This window comes from Pogona vitticeps, chromosome 12, assembly GCF_051106095.1.
Source record: "Pogona vitticeps strain Pit_001003342236 chromosome 12, PviZW2.1, whole genome shotgun sequence".
In the NCBI taxonomy this organism is placed as follows: Eukaryota; Metazoa; Chordata; class Lepidosauria; order Squamata; family Agamidae; genus Pogona; species Pogona vitticeps.
In genome coordinates, this window is record NC_135794.1 from 12,350,207 (window position 1) to 12,370,204 (window position 19,998).

Consider the following 19,998-nt stretch of genomic DNA (forward strand, 5'->3'; position numbering starts at 1 on the left):
GGAAACCTCAGGGCACTGGAGGGCACAGGTAGAATGGCCGAGGGTCAAACGAGGCCTCCTCCATTGTTGATTTAATTTCATTTTATTCCAAAGATTTAAAGAACAGAAAGTTGCTTCCCTCTCCACCCACCCACACCCCACACCCAATTATATTTTAATGTTTGGTACATATCAACTATAACTATAAAGTATATAAAGTTTAGAATAAAGACTATGCTGAGGCAAGACATTCAGATGTGGTTATAAGTATGCTACTTAGTGCCAATAAGGGATTTCAAGGGCTAGGGTCAACTATAGAAATCAGCAACCATTAGACCCAAACAAGACTCCAGTGAGAAGAAAAACAAGTGGTTTAGAAAAAATACAGGTTGGGAGCACAAATGGCAAGAGAGCAAACACAAATCGGGAAGGGCAGGGCTTCACTGTCGCACGTCAAAGGATAATCAGACCGGTCTTGCTCAGCTGCTTCTGCTTCACCTTCACAGCTGAGAATCGGTGGGTGGCATTAATTGTCCCGTTCATTCGTTGTGCCCCTGGGGAGGATGAGGTGGAGACGGGTGGAGCTTCTCAGGAGGAGGGCCAAGAGGGACCTGAGACACTGTAGACTCCTCTGTGGACTCAGAAGGCTCCAAGTGGTCTTCATCCCCTGCAGTCTCCTTTTTCCTCTGTTCTTGCTGAGGGAAAAGAAGATGGAGAAAAGGGGAATATTACGAGCAACGGGAATGGTCTCAAAAAGCTTTGTGCTCGCTGACCCACCTGAGCAAACTACGAGAGGGCTTCACACCACAAATGGGTCTCTAGACAGGGAGATACGCTCTTTCCTATCTAAGCTAGGCTACCCTTGTGATCTCCTAACCATGTGTTGATGCGGTTCAGTGTAGGCCATTTTCACTGCCTGCCATTTTTACATTTAGATTCCATCTCCCCTCACACACCCATCTTTCTTCTCCTAGATAATGGGGTGGAGGCATACATTTAGTTGCCCCGTTCATATGAGACTTATTATATGTCTATCCCATCTTTCTTTCAAAAAAAAAAAAAAAACACCAAAAAATTTCAGAGTACTGTAATCCAAACGCACATCATCACCAAGATACCCTCACAAACTACCCTGGGAGGTATGTTAATTCGGGGAAATAATAAGGTGAAGATCACCCAGAAAGCTTCAGGACAGAGTGACTGCATTCAACCAAATGTCCAGCCCTTGAGTCAAGAAATGCTTATCGCTGGGCTTTATGAGTAATTAAATTTCTTTTTTAAAATTCTTCCAGAAAAAGAGCAGGAGTTGTACTAAATGAAGCAAACCTCTTCCAAATATACCCCAGCTTCTAAGAATGTGGCTAGAAGACTCACCTCTCTCCTTTTCTTTATAGGGTACATTCTTTTTTGCCTCCTCTATTTATTTAGTTCAACCTCTCTTCTGCTGTTCAGGGTCAAGTTTCTGTCCCCAAGATTTGAAAGAGACAGATGCCTCCTTTTTGAACCTCACCTCCTGATCCTGCAGCCGCCTCTTGTGAGCCATCTTACAGAGTTTGTGGAGCTTCTTTCCATCCAGTTCAATAAACATGGACACAAATATCCAAAGGTACCTCCCGACTCCCTGGCTACGGTTTTCAGAGAGACTTTGATGCATTTTCTAATATCGCCACCCGGCTTCCCCAGAGACTGGCAAAGCCAGAAGAAAATCATGCAAACTGAGACAAGTCATGCAAACGGGCTTAAATGAGAAAAGCAAAACGTAAATAGATGGAAGACATTTAGTTTTTTATAGAAGATACAGAGCAGAGGTTGCCATGGTGCAGAGGCACATTTTCATACGGACAGCACTTTTGTCAATCTGTGCAAGCAGGTATGCACCAAAATATAAACAAAATATAAAACAGCAGAACATGTGAATAGCATCCTTGAAGGTGCCCTGTTTTGGAGATGCAGCGAGGAGGAAGGGAAGGTCTACCTGTGGTGTTCTAATGGTAATAGATAGACCACCAAGACATGAAAAGGCCCAGTTCTTAACCCAAAATGGCCTGTGCTGGAGTAAGCAGGAAGAAAGGGTTAGATCCTGTCCGGTTCTGTGCAACAGGTATCTTGTGTACCTTCTCTCTTTTGCCCTTTCTTTTCTTTCTCTCTTGCTCTCCTTCCTTCCCCTTTTTACTCGCAGTCCCTTTTTCTTTGCCTTCCTCATCCTTCTTTGTCTTCTGCTTCTTTCTCGCAGGGCTTTGATCCACTCTATCCACCTAGAGAGAAGAGAGGGACTGTTAGCACCCAATTTTAGGTTTTAGTTGGTTTTAGTTCTCCAGCAGGGAATAACAGATAAGACAGTGCATCAATCAGACTATATGAGAGTCAATTGTTATTTTTTATTAAACATATACGTGACATGAGAAGACCTTTATTGGCATAAAACATACAACAAGCCGGGGTCCTCAGATAGATGGAGGGTATATACCCTGCATGAAGCAGATCAAAAAGCTTCAATGCGGACAGAATAAAGCATTACATAGTTTCAAGGTATACAGTAGTTGTAGACCACTGCATCATGTAGATTAGGAATGCTTAATACAAAGCTTAAATCAATAAAAAAGCTGTGGAGAGTAACAGAGCCATGACCAGATTACATTGGGAGAGTGATTCAACTATGCCTGGGGGATTGTCTCTCTGATTTGGATCGCGCTATGTAAAAAGCGAGCGACATAGGTAGTGACATGGTTAATATTCCCCTGGACTAAAAAGCAAACCTTGGCCTTATCGGAGCGTCCTTGAAAACTGGAGAGCAATGGTTCTAGAAATCTTGCTCGCAAGCTGTTGTAGAAAGGGCAGTCCAAGAGAACGTGAGAAACTGTTTCGATGGCATCATATTAACCATATCATCCAACTTGCCAAGTTTTGTATTCAATATGACAAACAAGTGCTAAATGGTTCCACCACCAGAGATTCCCCGGGAGAAGTTACTTTTGCATCAACCCGAGGTTGCAGCGTTTTAGACTATATTTTAACTCCCCCGTCTTTTAAAGATAATTTAAAGCATTTTTACATTGACCATCGCTCTGAGAGCGACCACTTTCCCTTGGTTTTTATATTTAACTATTTCCCGATGACAATTCAGCTTGTGCAATAGCTGATATGTCAACGGGGTCCTCACCCAGACTTAATTGGTCACCTAACCTTGCCGCAAAAGCTCAGTCAATAATCACCGAGCAACTACTTGAGAACCTACGTTTTATCCTTATGTCCCCTGCTAACCCCGAGGAAGTTATTACTGCTTACAATAATCTCATTTCCAACTTCATCTCTTTGCTTAACCCTTCTTCTTCCGCGGTCTCAAAAAGCAAACCTAAATATAACCCCTGGCATAACAGAGAATGTCTTCATCTGAAGTCCACCCTTCGCTCCATCTTCCACCATTATAGATGCCACAACATGCCCAGTCTACCCCAAGACTATTTTACCATTAAACACCAACTATCAGATACGGTTAAGGCCAAGAAACTTCAGCTCGCTAGAACCCAATGGGAGCGCTTGATTGAAGCTTCCAGGTCCAAGGATAGCGGGAAATTCTGGGCACTAATCTCCGGGGATCTGCAGGGGAAACCCAACCAATCAATAACAATCTCCCCCCAGATTTGGCACTCATACTTCACAAATCTTTTTAGTAACGATGGGGCAAACCTTTCCAACCCCCCTGAAACCGATATCAGCGAACATCCTGAGTGGCCACCAGTATCCCCCGAGGATATTATTACTTTGATCTCGCAACTTACTGTAAGCCCAAAAAGGCTCCTGGCCCTGACGCAGTTATTCCAGAACTATTGAAGTTCTTCCCAGAATGGTGGGCTCCCCCTTTAGCTGCCCTGTTCACTACAATAAACAGAACTGGAATAATGTCCACAACATGGACCAATGCTATTATAGTGCTTATTTATAAAAAGGGCAGCCCCTCACTCCCTGAGAACTATCGGCCAATCAGTCTTCTATCAATCATCGGTAAGCTCTACGCTAAACGTCTTCTAGCAAAATTAGAAGACTGGCTAACAACGTGTAACATACTAGGCCCAGAACAAATAGGGTTTCGTCATGGCAAGTCTACCCTTGACCATTGTGCAATATTGTCACACTTAGTTTCCAAATACAGTGGGAAATATCGGAATAGACTCTTCGCTGCCTTTTTGGACCTTAAGGCGGCATTTGACTCAATCCCGAGAGAGTTGCTGTGGGCCAAGTTAGCCAGGTTGAATATAGATCCCAGACTGCTCTTCCTGATTAAAAATTTATACTCATCCACTAGTTGCCAAGTCAGGTATAATCTTCAGGGGAACCTAACTCCAGGAATTCCAATATGCAAAGGCATGAAACAGGGCTGTATTCTTGCTCTTATTAAACATATAGCTGGACTCCCGTCTTAAAAGGCAGATCGGTGGTCTTCATCATACATTGGTAAAGCATTTTATAAGCTTCTTACAAAGGACAATAAAGCACAGCATCCCCTTATTGGCCTCCTGAACCCTATGTGTGCCTGTTGGGTCATCCTATTGGCTGTGGTAGATGTGAGAAAAATTATCCAAATTGCATCCCAGGGTTAGTGGCTGCCAAGTTTGTGAATGTGTGAACCATTGTGCATTTAGAAACATGTTACAGTCGCCTGAAGCGCTGTGAATGCTATTCTGAGTTGGCCTTGGGAATGTTTCTGTGAGTGCCAAGCGGGAAGAGACAGTTACTTTGAGATGAAATGAGGATACAAAATGCATTGACTATACAAAATGCATATAAGGTACAGATACAAAAATGCATAGAGAATATCATTATAGTAAGGAAATAGTGAAATCATATTTCAATTACAGGTACAGGGTATGATTGCTTGTGTAAGTACATGTGAATCAAATAGCATGTGTTATCTTAAATTGTAAATCCAGTACTTCGTATATGTTATATCAGAACCTCATCCTTGCCCCTATCAGGACATCCAACCCATCGATTCATTTTAATCATTTCTCATCCCTCGTTTCCTCAGAAAGATCTCAAGGAGAAAGTCACTCAAATAAAAGCATTCAATTAAAAACGATACTACCTTTAAAATTGGAGTTTAATTTAGAAGACAGCCAGTTAAGCAAGAAGAATGCCTTCTAGCCAAACTTCAGCTGCTTTGCCAAAAGTCTTAGTATACAAAAAATCTTTCCAAAGTTGAGTTTCTCTGAACGTCTTCCACAGACTGCTTGTCTGATTGCCGAGGGGGAGAGACTCCATTCCTATGCTCATCCCTGCCTTTGGGAGACTTCTTTTCCTTTTTTGCATGGGGCCCCCTCTTTTCCACCTGGCTCTAGGGTAGGAGAAAAGCCAGCTGAAAGGAAAATACAATAAACTTCCAACCTGCCCATTTCATTCTTTGGAGTGAGCACCTATCTTCCCTTATCTCATAAAATTGCCATTTACACTGTGGATAGTCCAATGAGTCAACAGGGGGGAAAAATTGGCACCAAACTAACCCCAATTCTGCAATCAGAAACCTGAATTCCCACCCCCCATTCCCTGGGGGGACGGATGTTTTTCTGAGGAAGGGTGCTCCAAGGGCTGCAAAAACAGCCTTTGAGGTCCACCTGTGGCCTGAAGGCTTAAAGATTCTCATCATGATCACAGACAATATGGCTTTAGATGGATCAGACGGATGAATACCAAGCACGCAGGTCGCTTGGATGTTCTTCCAGAAGCTGATGTTTTTCGCTTAGCAGGTTGAGGGATAGGCATCAAAGTTGAAGGTCCATCTGACTGAACTGCCAGATCTTCTGACTCTTTAGCACTCCTGTCCTCTTCTAACTGCTTCATCGGTTCAGGAACTGCCTTTTCCATCCTTACTCTTTTCGAGATTGTTTTACACCCCAAAATCAGTGATCTGGGGGTTGGCAGTGAGGGGGGCAAATCCGGAGGCTGTTGTGCTTTCTCCATCAGGTAGATTCTAAGGTCACATTTCCGGTCCTTCAATTCAAGCTTAGTAAATTTTCGACAATGATGATAGATCCAGGGCTGGTGGGCTTTACCCAGACAATACAAGCAGCGCGAATGGCCATCGCTGATGGCCATTTTAGCTGAACAGTCCAAGCATCTTTTGAATTGGGGTTCCTTGGAAGCCATGAATTTGGTAGAAAAATGTTCAAGGAACTGGGAACAAACAAAAATAACTCTCCTTTTTCTCTTTTTTCTTCTTTGGGACTCTCCAAGGATCAGGAAAAATCAGAAGGGTTGGACTCACAGGAAAATAGGAAGGTTGGGAACCTGAAGACTGAGGTAAGTAGGAGCTGCTAGGAAACACCAACTTCAGTCACCAACGGCTGAAAAGTAGTGAGGAGAGTGACCGTTGGGCATGGTGTTCTACTCGGAGGGAGGGGGAAGGCTGCTCCCATCTTGCGTTCCATGGAAGCTTTGGGATTCCAAGGTTCCATGGATGTGCAGAAAAGCCCCATGCGTGCGATTCACAGGGACCACGAAGAAGAACAGAAAGTTTCATGCCTACATGGAGTTTACCTTGGGGTCTCTCTGTCTCCCTACTCTTTGAAGAACAACAATTCCCTTTTTCCCAAGCCCACTGCTGCACGGCACTACCATGGCAGAAACGCATGGATCAGACGCCGGTTCTTCTCAAAACCAATGTAAACTCATCAACTTCATCTGTGCCTACCAAATCTACTGCAAAAATGATTCACCCAAACTGTACTGCCCTGCTATGTCTCTAAAACATGACTGTGCGGCGGGGGCAGGGTAATCACAGATCTTCATCAATCCACCATGGTTTTATTTGGCACTTGCTTCGAACCACATATGCCTCATATTCCTCCTTGGTGTACACAGAGAGCCCCTAAACACCACAGATCCCTTGTTCTATTGTACCACTGAGGTCTGAAATCAGGGATCCATACAATTAGCCTACACAAATCACCTTCAAATCACAGTGCGTGTCTTTGTCTACAGGCTGAGCCATAGCAATCCCATTTGCAGTTATGATCCCTACAGATCATCCTTCTGAGATCAATAAACTGAATAACCCGCCTCCACAGTTCACTCCGTGGGCAATATGTGAGCTGTGTGTCTAAGTTGTAAACCCTCTTTTAAAACTCTCCAGATTTATGATCATGTACCTCTTGGTGTGGTGGCGCTGCAGGTTAAGCCGCAGAAGCCTTTGTGCTGCAAGGTCAGAAGACCAGCTGTCATGAGATTGAATCCACACAATGGAGGGAGCTCCCATCGCTTTTCCCAGCTCCTGCCAACCAAGCACTTCAAAAGCATGTAAAAATGCAAGTAGATAAATAGGTACCACCTTGGTGGGAAGGAAACGGTGTTCCGTGTCTAGTTGCACTGGCCATGTGAGCATGGAAACTGTCTACGGACAAACGCTGGTCCTATGGCTTGGAAATGGGGATGAGCACCGTCCCTTAGAGTCGGACACGGCTGGACTAAACGTCAAGGGGAAACGTTACCTTACCTCTTGGCAGCAATTTCCATAGTTTAACTGTTCTCCTTTTGGGTACCTTTTCTAATCACAAATGTCGCTTTCCCCTCACCTAACATCCTCTGGACGTCAGGCAGATTATTTACCTGCACAAGCCTGGAAACTCAAATTGAAGCAGATAAAAAATTATGTATGTATGGATGGAAGGAAGTTCATATTGTAGCAATCACTCCACAAGCCAACCCTCCAATAAGCTGCTGCAAAACTCCAGTCTCTCTTGCCTCTGTCTGTGTATAGTGAATTAAGACTCCGCAACCAGCAAAAGCAGTTGATTTAAAGAGCTGCGAAGGAAATCATTCTACACAAGGACTCAGCTCTGAATAAATAGGGTTTGGGAATGTGCTGCTCGTTGCCCGTTTGTGTGGACCCGAAGGTCAGGCTGTGCTTCCTTGACAGGTCAAACGTGCTCCCAGTTCCTGGGATGGTTGGGGCGCTCCAGAGGTCTTGGGCAGCAACTCCCTAGAGCGATCGCAAAGTCAATGTCTAGCGAAAAAATGGTCACGCGGGGTAACTGTCTAGCGAGGCACCACTGTAGTTCAATTCTGGCCTTGCTTTACTCTAATCAGGTGTGTGTTGTTTTGCCATGTTTGTACTACCTGTTTACCCACACATATTTTTGTCAAGGCCAGAAGCAAGCAGTGCCACCTGCTGGTTCACTGGGGACAATGCACCCAGTAGTTTGTGAAAGATGAACTATCCGCTGGCCCTTCTTGTGGCATGTGGAAAGGGCTCTACCTGCATGAAAGCTGTTTGTACAAACAGAATTGGAAGGTCTATCCCTCACCTGCAGAATGAATGCACGGGACACAATACCCCAGCTTCACACCACCTCCAAGAATGGGGGAACAGGTGAGGGAAGAGCTCTACCTTGAAAAGCCATCGCCAGTGGGGATTGCATCTGAGCTATGCAGAGTATGTCTTGAAAAATCTAGAATTAAAAAAATCTGTGGAAGCCCCAAGATAGGCGCTTAAATGCAGAGTGTGTTTTGCTGACTCTGCAACCCTGTTCCTGAAAGCAGACCTTCAATACCTTCCATCTAAGCTCGGAATGGACCACTTCCAGTCTCCCGGCTGCTGCTGGACTGCACATCCCTTGAGCCTTAGACAGCACAGCCAACGGTGGCACCTGTAGTCCAAAATCTTAAAGGTGGCAATGACCTTCTAGTGAAGTAATTACTTCCATTTTAATATTTTGTGGAAACCAAACATGCACTGCCTGGAACACCCGTGAAGCGTGAACATTATTTTTAAAAACTCCTCCATGTCCGATACATCAATACATTGGCAAAAGAATGTCCCTGGAGGGCTGCCTCCATTACCTTACTGGCAATTCATAATTTTTTCTCCTTGTGGGAAGAGACATTGAAATGTTGCTATGCAAATGTCATCAGGGGTAGGGGATGATGACCAGTACTGCTGCGCGGACATCCCAAATCCACTGTGTGCAATGCATTTCAGCAGGAGCAGCCACTGCAAAAGAGGAAAATTTTCCTAAACAGAAACTCTTTCCTGATCAACATTCCCTCTAATTTCCACACACCTCCCTGGGGTCCCATTGCACAACTAGAACAAAAGGGGCTGGAAACGATAGGTGTGGGTCCCCGGGGGGTGGTGGTTGGTGGAGTCAACCACACTCTGGCTTCTTAGAGGGAGACTTGCTTTTGCTATACTGATATATCAATAAATTATTTTATATATATTCTGCTCTCAGAAACAAGTCTCCCTCTAAGATGCCCAAGCGCGCTTCAGTAAAAACTTATCTTTATATCAAAATGATATTTATTGATATATCAGTACAGCAGAAACAAGTCTAAGATACCAAGGCATAAAATCAGTGATTCAAACAGGAGGAAATTAACGCGTACCGATAAAAGTTCTTGGGACAGTATCTTGGGATATAAACCACAGCACAACAGAGGTATGGAAAGTATTGGAAGAACTGGAAAACTCTTCCCTCGTGTGACTAGGGCCTTAATCTTCTTGGAAATTCAAGAGTGTGACAAATGTTAAGGACTGCCACATCTATACACCACAGAAGCTTTCCATTTCTAGATGATATATCAGCAATTTCATTCAAACAGGTATTTATGTTGTCCAATATAGAAAGTGGGACATTGTTCTCTTGCAGCATTTTTCAAAATGGCTGTTACTAAATTCTGCATTCTTCTTTTGGATCACAAAGCTGCACTTTAGAAAAGAACCTCAGAATATACTCATAACAGAGGGTATGGATTCCAGGAAATCCTTTTCTGGCTGCACTGAAAAATCCAAAATTAAAAAATCTGTTCAAGTGTTCAAAAGGAACCCTTCACTTAAGGATGGATTTGAAACAATGCTGAGGGGCTTCCAGCCATATCATCTGGAATCATCACCTGATTCCTCCGGACAGTAATTCAAGTCAATTGCTGCTGTGCGTTGTGTGGATGCAACACTCTGCTTTTGGAACTGTTTTTTGTTCTGGCCATCTTGAGTGTCTGAAACCTGCACTCTCTGAGAGGCATTTTGGATTTCTGCTGAAACCAGGGATGCAAATATCCATTGCATTTATTTATTTGATTTGTACCCCGCCTATCTGGACTACCAGACCACTCTAGGTGGTTTCCAATATAAAATAAAAAAAATAAAATAAAATACAATAAAAATACAAAAATGCGCCTAGACATGGAATAATAATTACAATCACAGTAAAATAAGGAAAAATAGTATAAGGAAAATTAGAAAAAGAATTCAGGAATTGGCTGGAGGGAAGGCCTGGATGTATCGCCATGTTTTTAATTGGCTTTTAAAAACACCCAGCGTAGGGGCCGCGCAAATCTCGGGAGGGAGGTTGTTCCAGAGGCGAGGAGCCACCGCTGAGAAGGCCCGGTTTCGTGTTTTCTTCTTCCGGGCCTCTCTCGACGTCAGGCTCCTCAGCCTCACCTCCTGACTCGCGCGGGTGATCCGGACAGACCTAGGTGGGAGCAGATGTTCCGCCAAGTATCGAGGTTTAGGGCCTTATAAGTAAGCATTAAAACTTTGAAGTCGATGCGGAAACGGATGGGCAACCAATGCAATGAGGCCAGAGTTGGAGAAATGTGCTGGTATTTTCTCACTCTGGTAAGGAGTCTGGCCGCAGCATTCTGCACCACCTGAAGTTTCTGCATCAGCTTCAAAGGCAGCCCCACGTAGAGCGCATTACAGTAGTCTAATCTTGAGATTCCGAGCGCATGCACCAAGGTGGTGAGTGCCCCCGTGTCAAGATAGGGCCGCAGCCGGGCAATCCGCCATAGATGGAAAGAAGTGGAACGGACTACCGATGCCACCTGCGTTTCCATGGTGAGCATCAGGTCCAGATGTATGCCCAAGCTGCGGACCCCACTCTTTGCGGCCAGGGTCACCCCCCCCAAACGTGAGTTTCCCAAGCTGCCAACCACGGGGCCACCCACCCTCAGAACTTCCGTCTTGTCTGGGTTCAGCCTCAGCCCATTCTCCTGCATCCATCCCAGTATGGTCCCCAGGCAGCGCTGAAGAGACAGGACGGCATCACCTGCAGTAGGTGAAAAGGAGATGTAGAGCTGGGTGTCATTGGCATATTGTAGAATTAAACAGCTGTCAGATTCTTCTTAAGGATCACGGTCTTTGCTCCAACCCAGTCTTCCTAGAAAAGGGAAATAGGCAAAGTGAGACTGGGAAAGGCCAGAGCACTTCCTGCAAGTCTACAGGGTCACTGCCCACAGCTAGAGGCTAAGCATGCTGTCCCTCTCGGCTTTCAAGGCTTTGTAATGCCACCTTTCTTCGGCTACAGGAGTCAGCTTGGAGAACATGGGGGGGGGCAGGGCCTGATTTAACCTGGGAGAAGGAGGAGGCAGAGGTTCCAGAAAGGAATTAGCATTCACCATAGTGTGCATTTTGAAGCCAGGGTAAAGACGACATGAGCAAGCAAATTGAGCATAAAGTTATACTGGAAACCATTCCTTTAGTTTATCAAATTGGGACTAGACCACTGCCACAACAGAGAAAGGGGGATTTTAAATAATGGAATACCACACTTGGGAACATACCTTGCAATGGATCACTAATGTTTCTGACTTCTTATTGTAAAACACTGATCCTGGGAGAATCTCATTTTCAGGTCTTAACCTATCTGGATGGAAAACACATGTTCTACTCACTGCTTTCCCACAACAAGTGATTATTAAGTTCAATCTCCTTCTAAAACCTCATCAAAGTACAGTGGTGCCTCGCTTAACGGCGATAATACGTTCCAGGAAAATAGCCATTAAGCGAAAACATCGTAAAGTGAAAATAAAAACCCAGTTGAAACCCGTTCAACGCGCTCCAATGGGGTAAAAACTCACTGTCCAGCGAAGATGCTCCATACAGCAGCCATTTTTGCTGCCTGTATAGCGAGGAATCCGTCCCTAAACACAGCGGGGAGCCATTTTAATTATCCGGCGGCCATTTTGAAACCGCCAATCAGCTGTTTAAAAAACATCATTTTTGCGAAGAATCGGTTCCCGAAGCAGGGAACCAATCATCGGAAAGCGAAATTCCCCCATTTAGACCATCGTTTTGCAATCGCAATTGTGATTGTTACAAAGCAGATTCGTTGTAATGTGCGGCAATCGTAAAGGGAGGCACCACTGTATCAGATCTTAACCGTGCTTCCCAGTGCTCCTTAAGCTCTGGCCTCGGTAAGGCTCAAGGAGAGACTTTTATAACTCAGCTGGATCAGCTAATAAATCTTAACACACCTCATGTTCTCCAAATTTGTTTCTGGGATCAATACATGCAGGGTGTTTTTTGCTGACCTTAGATATCACGATGCACTATAACACAACTATCACTTTCCCATGTAAGGGGAGTGGCTTAGCTTTGGGTTACTAAAGGCTTTACAGATCCAAAGCAGTACTTTCAGAAGGGGACATACAGCCAAGCTGGATGGCAAAACAATAGTAAAAACACTTGCAGGAAACAAATAATGGGCAACAAAAGAAATATAATCATAGAATGCCCCGCAGTGCCATTTAACCTTTATTCCCCAGCGTTTTACAAATGGGAATATTAAATGATTCATTTACGAACCACTAAAATCAGGCAATGTCTCCACTTCTGCAAGATCCAGGAGCTTTACCACACTGCCCATCCACAGTGTTTGCAGGGGCATCTGAAAAGATGCAGCACAATAAAATATCTAGGCACAGCATATATTAACACGAGGCATCTTATGTCTCAGGAAGTGGCGTTGTCCATCAAAGCTTACACTGAAATATAGCAGTTAGTCTTTAAGGTGCCACAAGTTTTCTTTTTATTTCTCTTTTGTTTTTTGCCTGACTTATATGGGAGAAATTCAGAGTTACCTGATGCTTTACAGGAATTCTAAGGAACTGTCTTACATTGAGCCAGACCACGACTCCACCTGGCCCAGAGTTGCAATGACTGGAAATGGTTCTCTAGGGAGTTCAGACATTCAGTTCCCCAGGCCTACCAAGGACTTCACTTGGGACAACTGCATGCAAAGCATGTACTCTTGACAGACCAAGAGCGCCTCCTCTGGGAAGGTGCCATGCTCAGTTACTAGTAGAGAAAAGAACCAATTCCTCCTTTCCCCTGATGGTGTTTCAGTAGAGGCATGGCATGTGTAAGATCAACAGGATGTTGGCTCAGCCTGGAGGAGGTCTCCAGGCATAGGAGCAGAGCAGTCTTGATAGTCTAGGGCAGCAAAACCACCAATAATTCACATAGCACTCTACTCAATAACCGGCTTTATCCACCACCAGCTTCTCTGGCCTGCAATTACATGTATCAGCACCAAGAAAGAGGAGTGTGTCACTGGAACATTTAATACGTGAAGCGAAATCTAAGGCTAACAACAATAGCACGTATTTCACCTGCCAAGCTCTACACAGTTATGTTGGGAAAAAGGCACAGAGTTTATGTTTGGGTTTTGGTCACTTTCCATTTGAGGGTGGACCAGAAGCTTCAAATCTGCTACTGTAGAAGTACTTTTGGTTGCTTTTCTTGATGTTGAATATTCCTCTGTGTTCTTTTCAAGGCACGGCAAAGTAAAAGTTGGAAGTGAGTAATTTTTGTAAACTGATTTGCAAGAGTGTTCTTACCAATGTTCCCAAGGCATGGTGCATCCTTAGTATTTGCTCAGGGGCCTGCTCTTCCCATTGAATGCAGCTCTTAGCAGCAGTAACTTTAGGAGCTTTAAGATAAAATAAAAGCAAATGCAGGAGTCAACAGACCACATTTTACACCTTAGCTCTTTAAATATTTGGACATCTCTTCTAAATAAACCCACCATTCAGATAACTGCATCACTAGTATTAATTTACTATAGTGTACAGTGATGTCATCATCCTTCCTCATCTTAAAAGAATGCCACCAAACTCACCTCTTGGGCTCCCCACCCACCCACAAATCCTGATGCTCTACGGTGATTCATTAGAAGAATCAACTGCTGCTGCTAACTTCCTAAATGAGAGGGGGGAAAGAAACCATCCCTGGTGAAAAACTGATTGACTTATTTCAAACACCTTCTAGAAGAAACCCTAACTAATAAAATAAAATAATACAGTGGGGTCTCTACTTAAGAACTTAATCCGTATTGGAAGGTGGTTCTCAAGTTGAAAAGTTCTTATGTTGAATCTGCATTTCCCATAGGAATGCATTGAAAACCATTTAATCCATATCTACTCTTTTCCGTCCATAGAAACTACAGTGGAACCTCTACTTAAGAACTTAATCCGTTTTGGAATGGTGTTCTTAAGTTGAAATGTTCTTAAGTTGAAGCCAAATTTCCCATAGGAGTGGACTGAAAACCAATTAATCCGTTCTGGCTGTTTTTTTGTTATCTAGAGGTGCGTTCGTACATTGAAGCATTAGTTCCCATAGGAACTAATGCAAAGCTGGTTAATACGTACTCTACGACTAGGGGGAGAATTTTTTTTAACCTAAGATGACCTAAGGTTAAAAAAAGAGCAGGAAAGGTTTTTTTTCCTGTTCTTATCTTGGATTTCTGTTCTCAAGTAGAAGCAAAATTTAGCAAATGGAGCTGTTCTTAAGTTGGATTGTTCTTAAGTAGGGACGTTCTTAAGTAGAGACCCCACTGTAGTAAATTAAGAAGGAAATTGAACCAGTCTATTAGACCAGTGGTTTCCAACCTTTCTGACACCAGGGGCTGGTTTAATTGAGGACCATTCTCCCAAAAACTGGGGGAGGGTACTTGTTATGCAGTAGGTTGTTGGAAAACAGCTTTGAATTGAGCTCATTACATGTATTGTACCAGGACAAGATGAGTGGCGAGCACCTGGTGAGATGCAGAGATACCAGAGCAAACACGAACTAAGGCAGTTTTTTGCTGAACATCTCTACATACTTCTACATCTCTACATAAAACATACTGCCGAATGGTTTTAGGAGATCATATGAAACCTGCTACAACATTTTTGTCGTGTGAAAGCTTTGCTTTAGGTTCCAAACGACAAATGCCATTCGAACCTCTCCTCTCGTTCTCCCGCCCTGGTCTTCATTTAATGCCCACTGTAGGATATACCTCCTAAACAAGTTCTTTTTGACCCTACTTCCGCTTGTCATTTCTGAAAAATGTTTTGCATTCTTGGGGCTCTCCTTACTCTGTCACTTTGACTCCAAAAACACTGACAATAACAAACTAAGTTCTTAGTACTGTACTTATTATTAAGTAGCCATTGTCTGTACTTTTTTAACAAGCTCCAGACAACTCAAAGATAGAAAATCAAGCTGCATAATCCTAACCTTTGAATACATTTAAAAAAGAGAAAAGCATTTGTAATGGCACAATGTAGTTTTAACAGATGGGAAAATCAGTCAGCACCTACAAAATTTTCAGAGTTGCTAAAAAATAGGTTTTGACATGTTATTCAATTAAATAAAATAGCATTTATACCTCTTTGGCCTAATCTGCATTATTGTCACCCCAGTAACTGTATCTCCATGGAGTGCTGTGTGGATGATTGGTGCGGGACCACGCCATCTCGGAAGACAGCTGGGATGGACATTCAATACGACACTGAATCAGAAATTTAGAAGAAATTTGGAAATCAGAAGAGAATACTAATTCTAATATGCGTAAGCACATAGTGACCAATTTATTTATTTGATTTGTATACCACCCATCTGGCAGCCAAGGCCACTCTGGGCAGTTTACAACAAATAAGAAAAAAAACAGAGTAACAAAATAGCAAAATTAATACACAATACAAAACGTATAATACAATAAACACAATTAAGTGTAGAGAAATAAAAACATGCAACATGGCAGTATGATAAAAGTTATATTATTGGACACGATTGTATCGGAGTCCAGGGAAGGCCTGTCTAAATAGGTTTTTAGTAGCTCTCTGAATGTGCCCAGCGAAGGGGCAAGGCGGACTGCGGGCGGAAGAGAGTTCCATAGTTGCGGAGGTTCTGTTGAAAAGGCCAGACTTCCGGCGGTTGTTTTCCAGGCCTCTCTCGGGGTCAGGCCTCTCAGCCTCCCTGCCTGCAATGATCTCATAGGATGGGCAGACCTAACCGGAAGGAGGCACTTGGCCAGATATCGAGGTTCCAAACCATTTAGGGCCTTATAGGTTAGTACCGTCCCCTTGAAACTGGTACGGAAGCGAACAGGTAGCCAGTGTAAGGCTGCCAGAGTGGGGGATATATGTTAATATTTCTAATCCCACTCAGAAGTCTCAACACCGCATTCTGGACCTGTTGCAGTCTTTGTAGCAGTTCCAAGGGCAGCGCCACAGAGGGCATTACAGTAGTCTAATCTCGAGATTACCAGCACATGAACTAGTGTGGTGAGGGACCTGGTGTCAAGGTAAGGACATAGCTGGGTGATCAGTTTTAGGTGGAAATAAGCCGATCGGACCACAGACACTATCTGAGATGTCACTGATAGCGATGGGTCCAAAATCACGCCCAAGCTATGAACCTCTTGGCGCAATGGTTAAAACGCTGTACTGCAGCTAAAACTGTGCTCACGACCTGGGGTTCAAATACCAGGTAGCCGGCTCAAGGTTGACTCAGCCTTCCATCCTTACGAGGTCGGTAAAATGAATACTCAGCTTGCTGGGGGGGCAATGTGTAGCCTGTATAACTAAAATTGTAAACCGCCCGGAGAGTGCTTATAGCACTATGGGGCGGTATATAAGTCCAAAAAAAAAAAAAAAAAACCACCCCAAAAAACTTCATCTTTCATGGAAACAGTGCCCCCCCAAAAAAAGATAGAGAGGCACCCAGACCACAGACAATAGAGGCCCCCACCCACAGGATTTCCATCTTGTCTAGGTTCAGTCTCAGTCTGTTTTCCCTCATCCATCCCGGCACCGCATCCAGGCAGCACTCAAGGGACGGGACAGCATCCACTGCAGAAGGATGGAAGTGGAGATAGAGCTGGGTGTCATCTGCGTATTGGTGACATGAAGCTCCAAACTCCTGATGACATCCCCCAGCGGCCTCATATCGATATTAAAGAGCATTGGGGAGATGACTGACCCCTGCGGGACTCCACAACTGAGAGTCAACGGAGCGGACAAAATCTCCGCAAGCTGAACTCTCTGAGGACGGTCCTCCAGGAAGGATCGGAGGCAGGCCAAAGCCTGAGCATCAACCGCCAACCCCGAGAGCCTCCCCAGGAGGGTACCGTGGTTGACGGTATCAAAGGCCACTGAGAGGTCGAGGAGAACCAGCAAGGACACTTTGCCCCTATTGGCCTCCCTCAAGAGGTCATCTTGCAGGGTGACCAATGTGGTCTCCATGCCACGATGCGGCCTGAACACAGACTTGAACGGATCAAGGGCATTTCCTCCAGGAGAGCATGATATTGGTCAGCCACCACTCTATCAGCTTGCCAATAAAGGGGATATTGGCGCCTGGACGATAATTGTTAATATTATCAGCCACTAGATTGGATTTTTCCAGATAGGCCAACCCCAATTTAAATAGGCATCTTAACATTCAGTAAAATTGTTGAAAAGATATACTGGTCAATTATGGTCCTTTTCCCACTTTATGTACAAATGTATGTTGTCATCAGGTGCCTCTGATTTAAATCACAATTTAAATCATGCTTTATATTTAAAACATTGTGGTTTTTGATGATTTAATTTTTTTTTAAATCCACTTTTTAAAAATTTAATTGTGATTTAAATCAATTTGATTTAAAAATAATTCCCGCCTCCCCCCCAGGCTGGCATTCTGACAATTAACCTCATAAACTGTAGACAGTAGAGAAGCAGAGAACTGAAGGATAAGGGAAGGAAAGTGGAACGAGAAAGCAACCTGAAAATTTTTTTAAATTGTTACATAAAACTGAAATTGTAAGACAGAAATGATTTGACACAGTAATAAAGATTCCCCATTTTGTTCACCTTGTGAGAGATTAATAATAAGTGGAATATTTCAGGGAACAGTTCTAGCAGGCTCCACTTCAGGCACCAGTAACTTCATCCCACGCAGCATCCCTCCCCAGTGGTCAGAGACCTTCCACTCATATATTAGCCAAATAATCTGAATTATTTAGATCACACTGAGCATGCTCCAATAACCACAGTCTTACTATGGGAACTTCAAGATGAGGTCCTCATGGAGCAGATGGCCAAATGATGCCACCACACCGATGTCAAAGTGCTCGCAGGAGGCAACATCTGCCCAGAAGTGGACAGGGAGTTGAGACTGCTCTGCATAGTTCTGGACAGGCAGTCCCTTTGGCAGCTGGGGCTGTACAGTCACCACCTCCAGATGGTCTACAAGAGCATTCGGTCTGGGCTCCCTGCAACAGAACATTTTTAAAAAAGAGGTCAAATGGAAGATCTGACACTGCCAAGTTACTACCACGCCAAGATTTGAACCCCACAAGAAAACTGCTTTGTACCAAGTCAGATATCTGCTCATCTAAGCCTGTACTGTCTACTCTAGGGGAGGGAAAACTCCTGGGGCTAAAACTGGCTGTCTCTACTTTCACAAGGGTGATGTCCTTTCCCTGTAAGATCAATGTTTGGTGATTTCCCAACCTCTGCACAGTGTTCTTCTTCCTCAGTTCTAAAAAAGGTTGAACCTCTAAGGCTTTGTTAAAGATATAGTAAATTCAAATGCTGGTTGATCCTTTGATGCCACTTACCATCAAAATAAAAACACCCTGAGAATGCCTTTGAAACAGAATGAGGCTCTCACACTGAAAGGTCTGCTTAAGCTTGCTTCACATCTCTAAAATCTTGGTCACAAAGAAGTCACCAGAGATTACAGGGAGTGAGCCTGTCATTTGTGCACAAAGGATATGCTCTGCTGCTGAACTAGTCTTTTTATTCATACTTCTACACCCAATCACTCTGGATTCCCATTATTCTGTATCTTGTAAGTCATCTATGATGGCTTTCCGCTCACTTACTGCCATATGGTTAAATTACACACTACAAGCCTTTAGTCCTTCAAGAGCTTCCATTACTGGACAAAGTATGTGCAGCTGAACACATACTTTGTCCAGTAATTATTAAGCCCAGAGTACAGACAAGAGTTCTGACTCCTGTCCTCTGAAGATGCTGGCCACAGACACTGGTGAAATGTTAGAAAGAACAACCTTAAGAACACGGCCAAACAGCCCGAAAAGCCTACGAGAACCATCGGATCCTGGCTGTGAACGCCTTCAAGAATACAATTATGAAGTTCTTTGCACAATTTCTACATTTGCTCTAGATGTGCTTCTCATTTCAGATGGCTTCTAAAACTGTTTCACATCATACATACAGAGAAGGAGAGAAGCTGTTTGGAGGTTTTTCTCATGCCAGTGTAGGCATTGGATAAATAAATGAATAGATCCTGAGGGTCTCAGGAGAAGTCCCTGCTGAGGCTGTCCTTAGGGGCTGTCAAGTTGGGACTGGTGCAGAGCGACTCTAGAAGGGCTTTCCAGGGAATGGAGATACCCGAAGGAGGGATTTTAAAAATGACGCCCCCCCCCCGTGGGTTTTAATGGCCCTGGAGGGATCTGAAGCCAAGCCTGCTGGGCTCTGGTCCGGCCCACGAAGCCTTGCACCACCCGAGGGATCCTCCAGCCCCTGAGCCCCTCGGTTCAACATCAGGGATGGGAAACCGTCTGCTGCCCACGACCCTCGCCCAGCCCACGCAGGCCATCCCGGGCTCTCCGAGAAGCCGGTCCACTTCCCGGGGCTTTCTCCCCCTGTTCCCCCCCCCCCGCTCAGCCACCCTTCAACCCAACTTCCCCTTGACCTCTGACCCCCGAGCCCGACTTCCCCTTTCTACCCCTGGACCACAGGACACACCGAGCGGCCTGGAGGGCGCGGAGCATCTCTAGGGAGAAGTCGTCGGTGTTGAAGAAAAGGACCCTCCAGGGCGGCCCCGCTCGCCTCCTGGGCAGCTCCCCGGCCGCCGCCGTCCCGTGAGCCTGCCTCCAGCCGTCCTGCCCGACCCGCCACAACCAGCCCCTCATCGCCCCTCCGCCCGCCTCCTCCTCCTCCTCCCTCAGGCGTTCGCGTCGCGCG

The 19,998-nt window shown here is 44.6% G+C and overlaps 1 protein-coding gene across 14 annotated transcripts; it reads right to left on the reverse strand.

Annotated features, from left to right (window-relative positions):
- Positions 1 to 63: 63 nt before the first annotated feature.
- On the reverse strand, positions 64 to 19,991 carry LOC144584542 (uncharacterized). Of its 14 annotated transcripts, none has more exons than XR_013538864.1 (10): positions 19,780 to 19,991; positions 18,063 to 18,275; positions 15,405 to 15,527; positions 13,591 to 13,682; positions 12,557 to 12,638; positions 11,533 to 11,611; positions 10,918 to 11,018; positions 3,447 to 8,962; positions 2,094 to 2,234; positions 64 to 674 (listed from the first exon to the last, which is right to left on the reverse strand). XR_013538864.1 is itself a non-coding variant. In XM_078380863.1 (8 exons), exons 4-8 carry the CDS (start codon positions 13,612 to 13,614, stop codon positions 519 to 521), a joined length of 504 nt encoding a protein of 167 aa, XP_078236989.1. In that variant the 5' UTR covers positions 13,615 to 13,682; positions 15,405 to 15,527; positions 18,063 to 18,275; positions 19,780 to 19,964; the 3' UTR covers positions 64 to 518. The 14 variants fall into 14 exon arrangements, 2 of the variants coding, with proteins under 2 accessions (XP_078236989.1, XP_078236990.1); XR_013538863.1 differs by lacking the exon at positions 10,918 to 11,018 and adding an exon at positions 11,019 to 11,129 and having other exon boundaries at positions 11,533 to 11,615; XR_013538861.1 differs by having other exon boundaries at positions 10,918 to 11,129; positions 19,780 to 19,990.
- Between the last annotated feature and the right edge of the window lie 7 nt (positions 19,992 to 19,998).

Excerpts from the sequence above, each read along its gene's own strand:
- LOC144584542 (XM_078380863.1), bottom strand. The coding sequence starts at position 13,614 with ATGCACCATGCCTTGGGAACATTG. Across the intron at positions 2,235-10,917 it reads ACAAGACGGAAGTTCTGAGG|GTGGATAGAGTGGATCAAAG; the intron begins GTGGGTGGCCCC and ends TCTTCTCTCTAG. Across the intron at positions 675-2,093 it reads GAAAGGGCAAAAGAGAGAAG|CAAGAACAGAGGAAAAAGGA; the intron begins GTACACAAGATA and ends CTTTTCCCTCAG.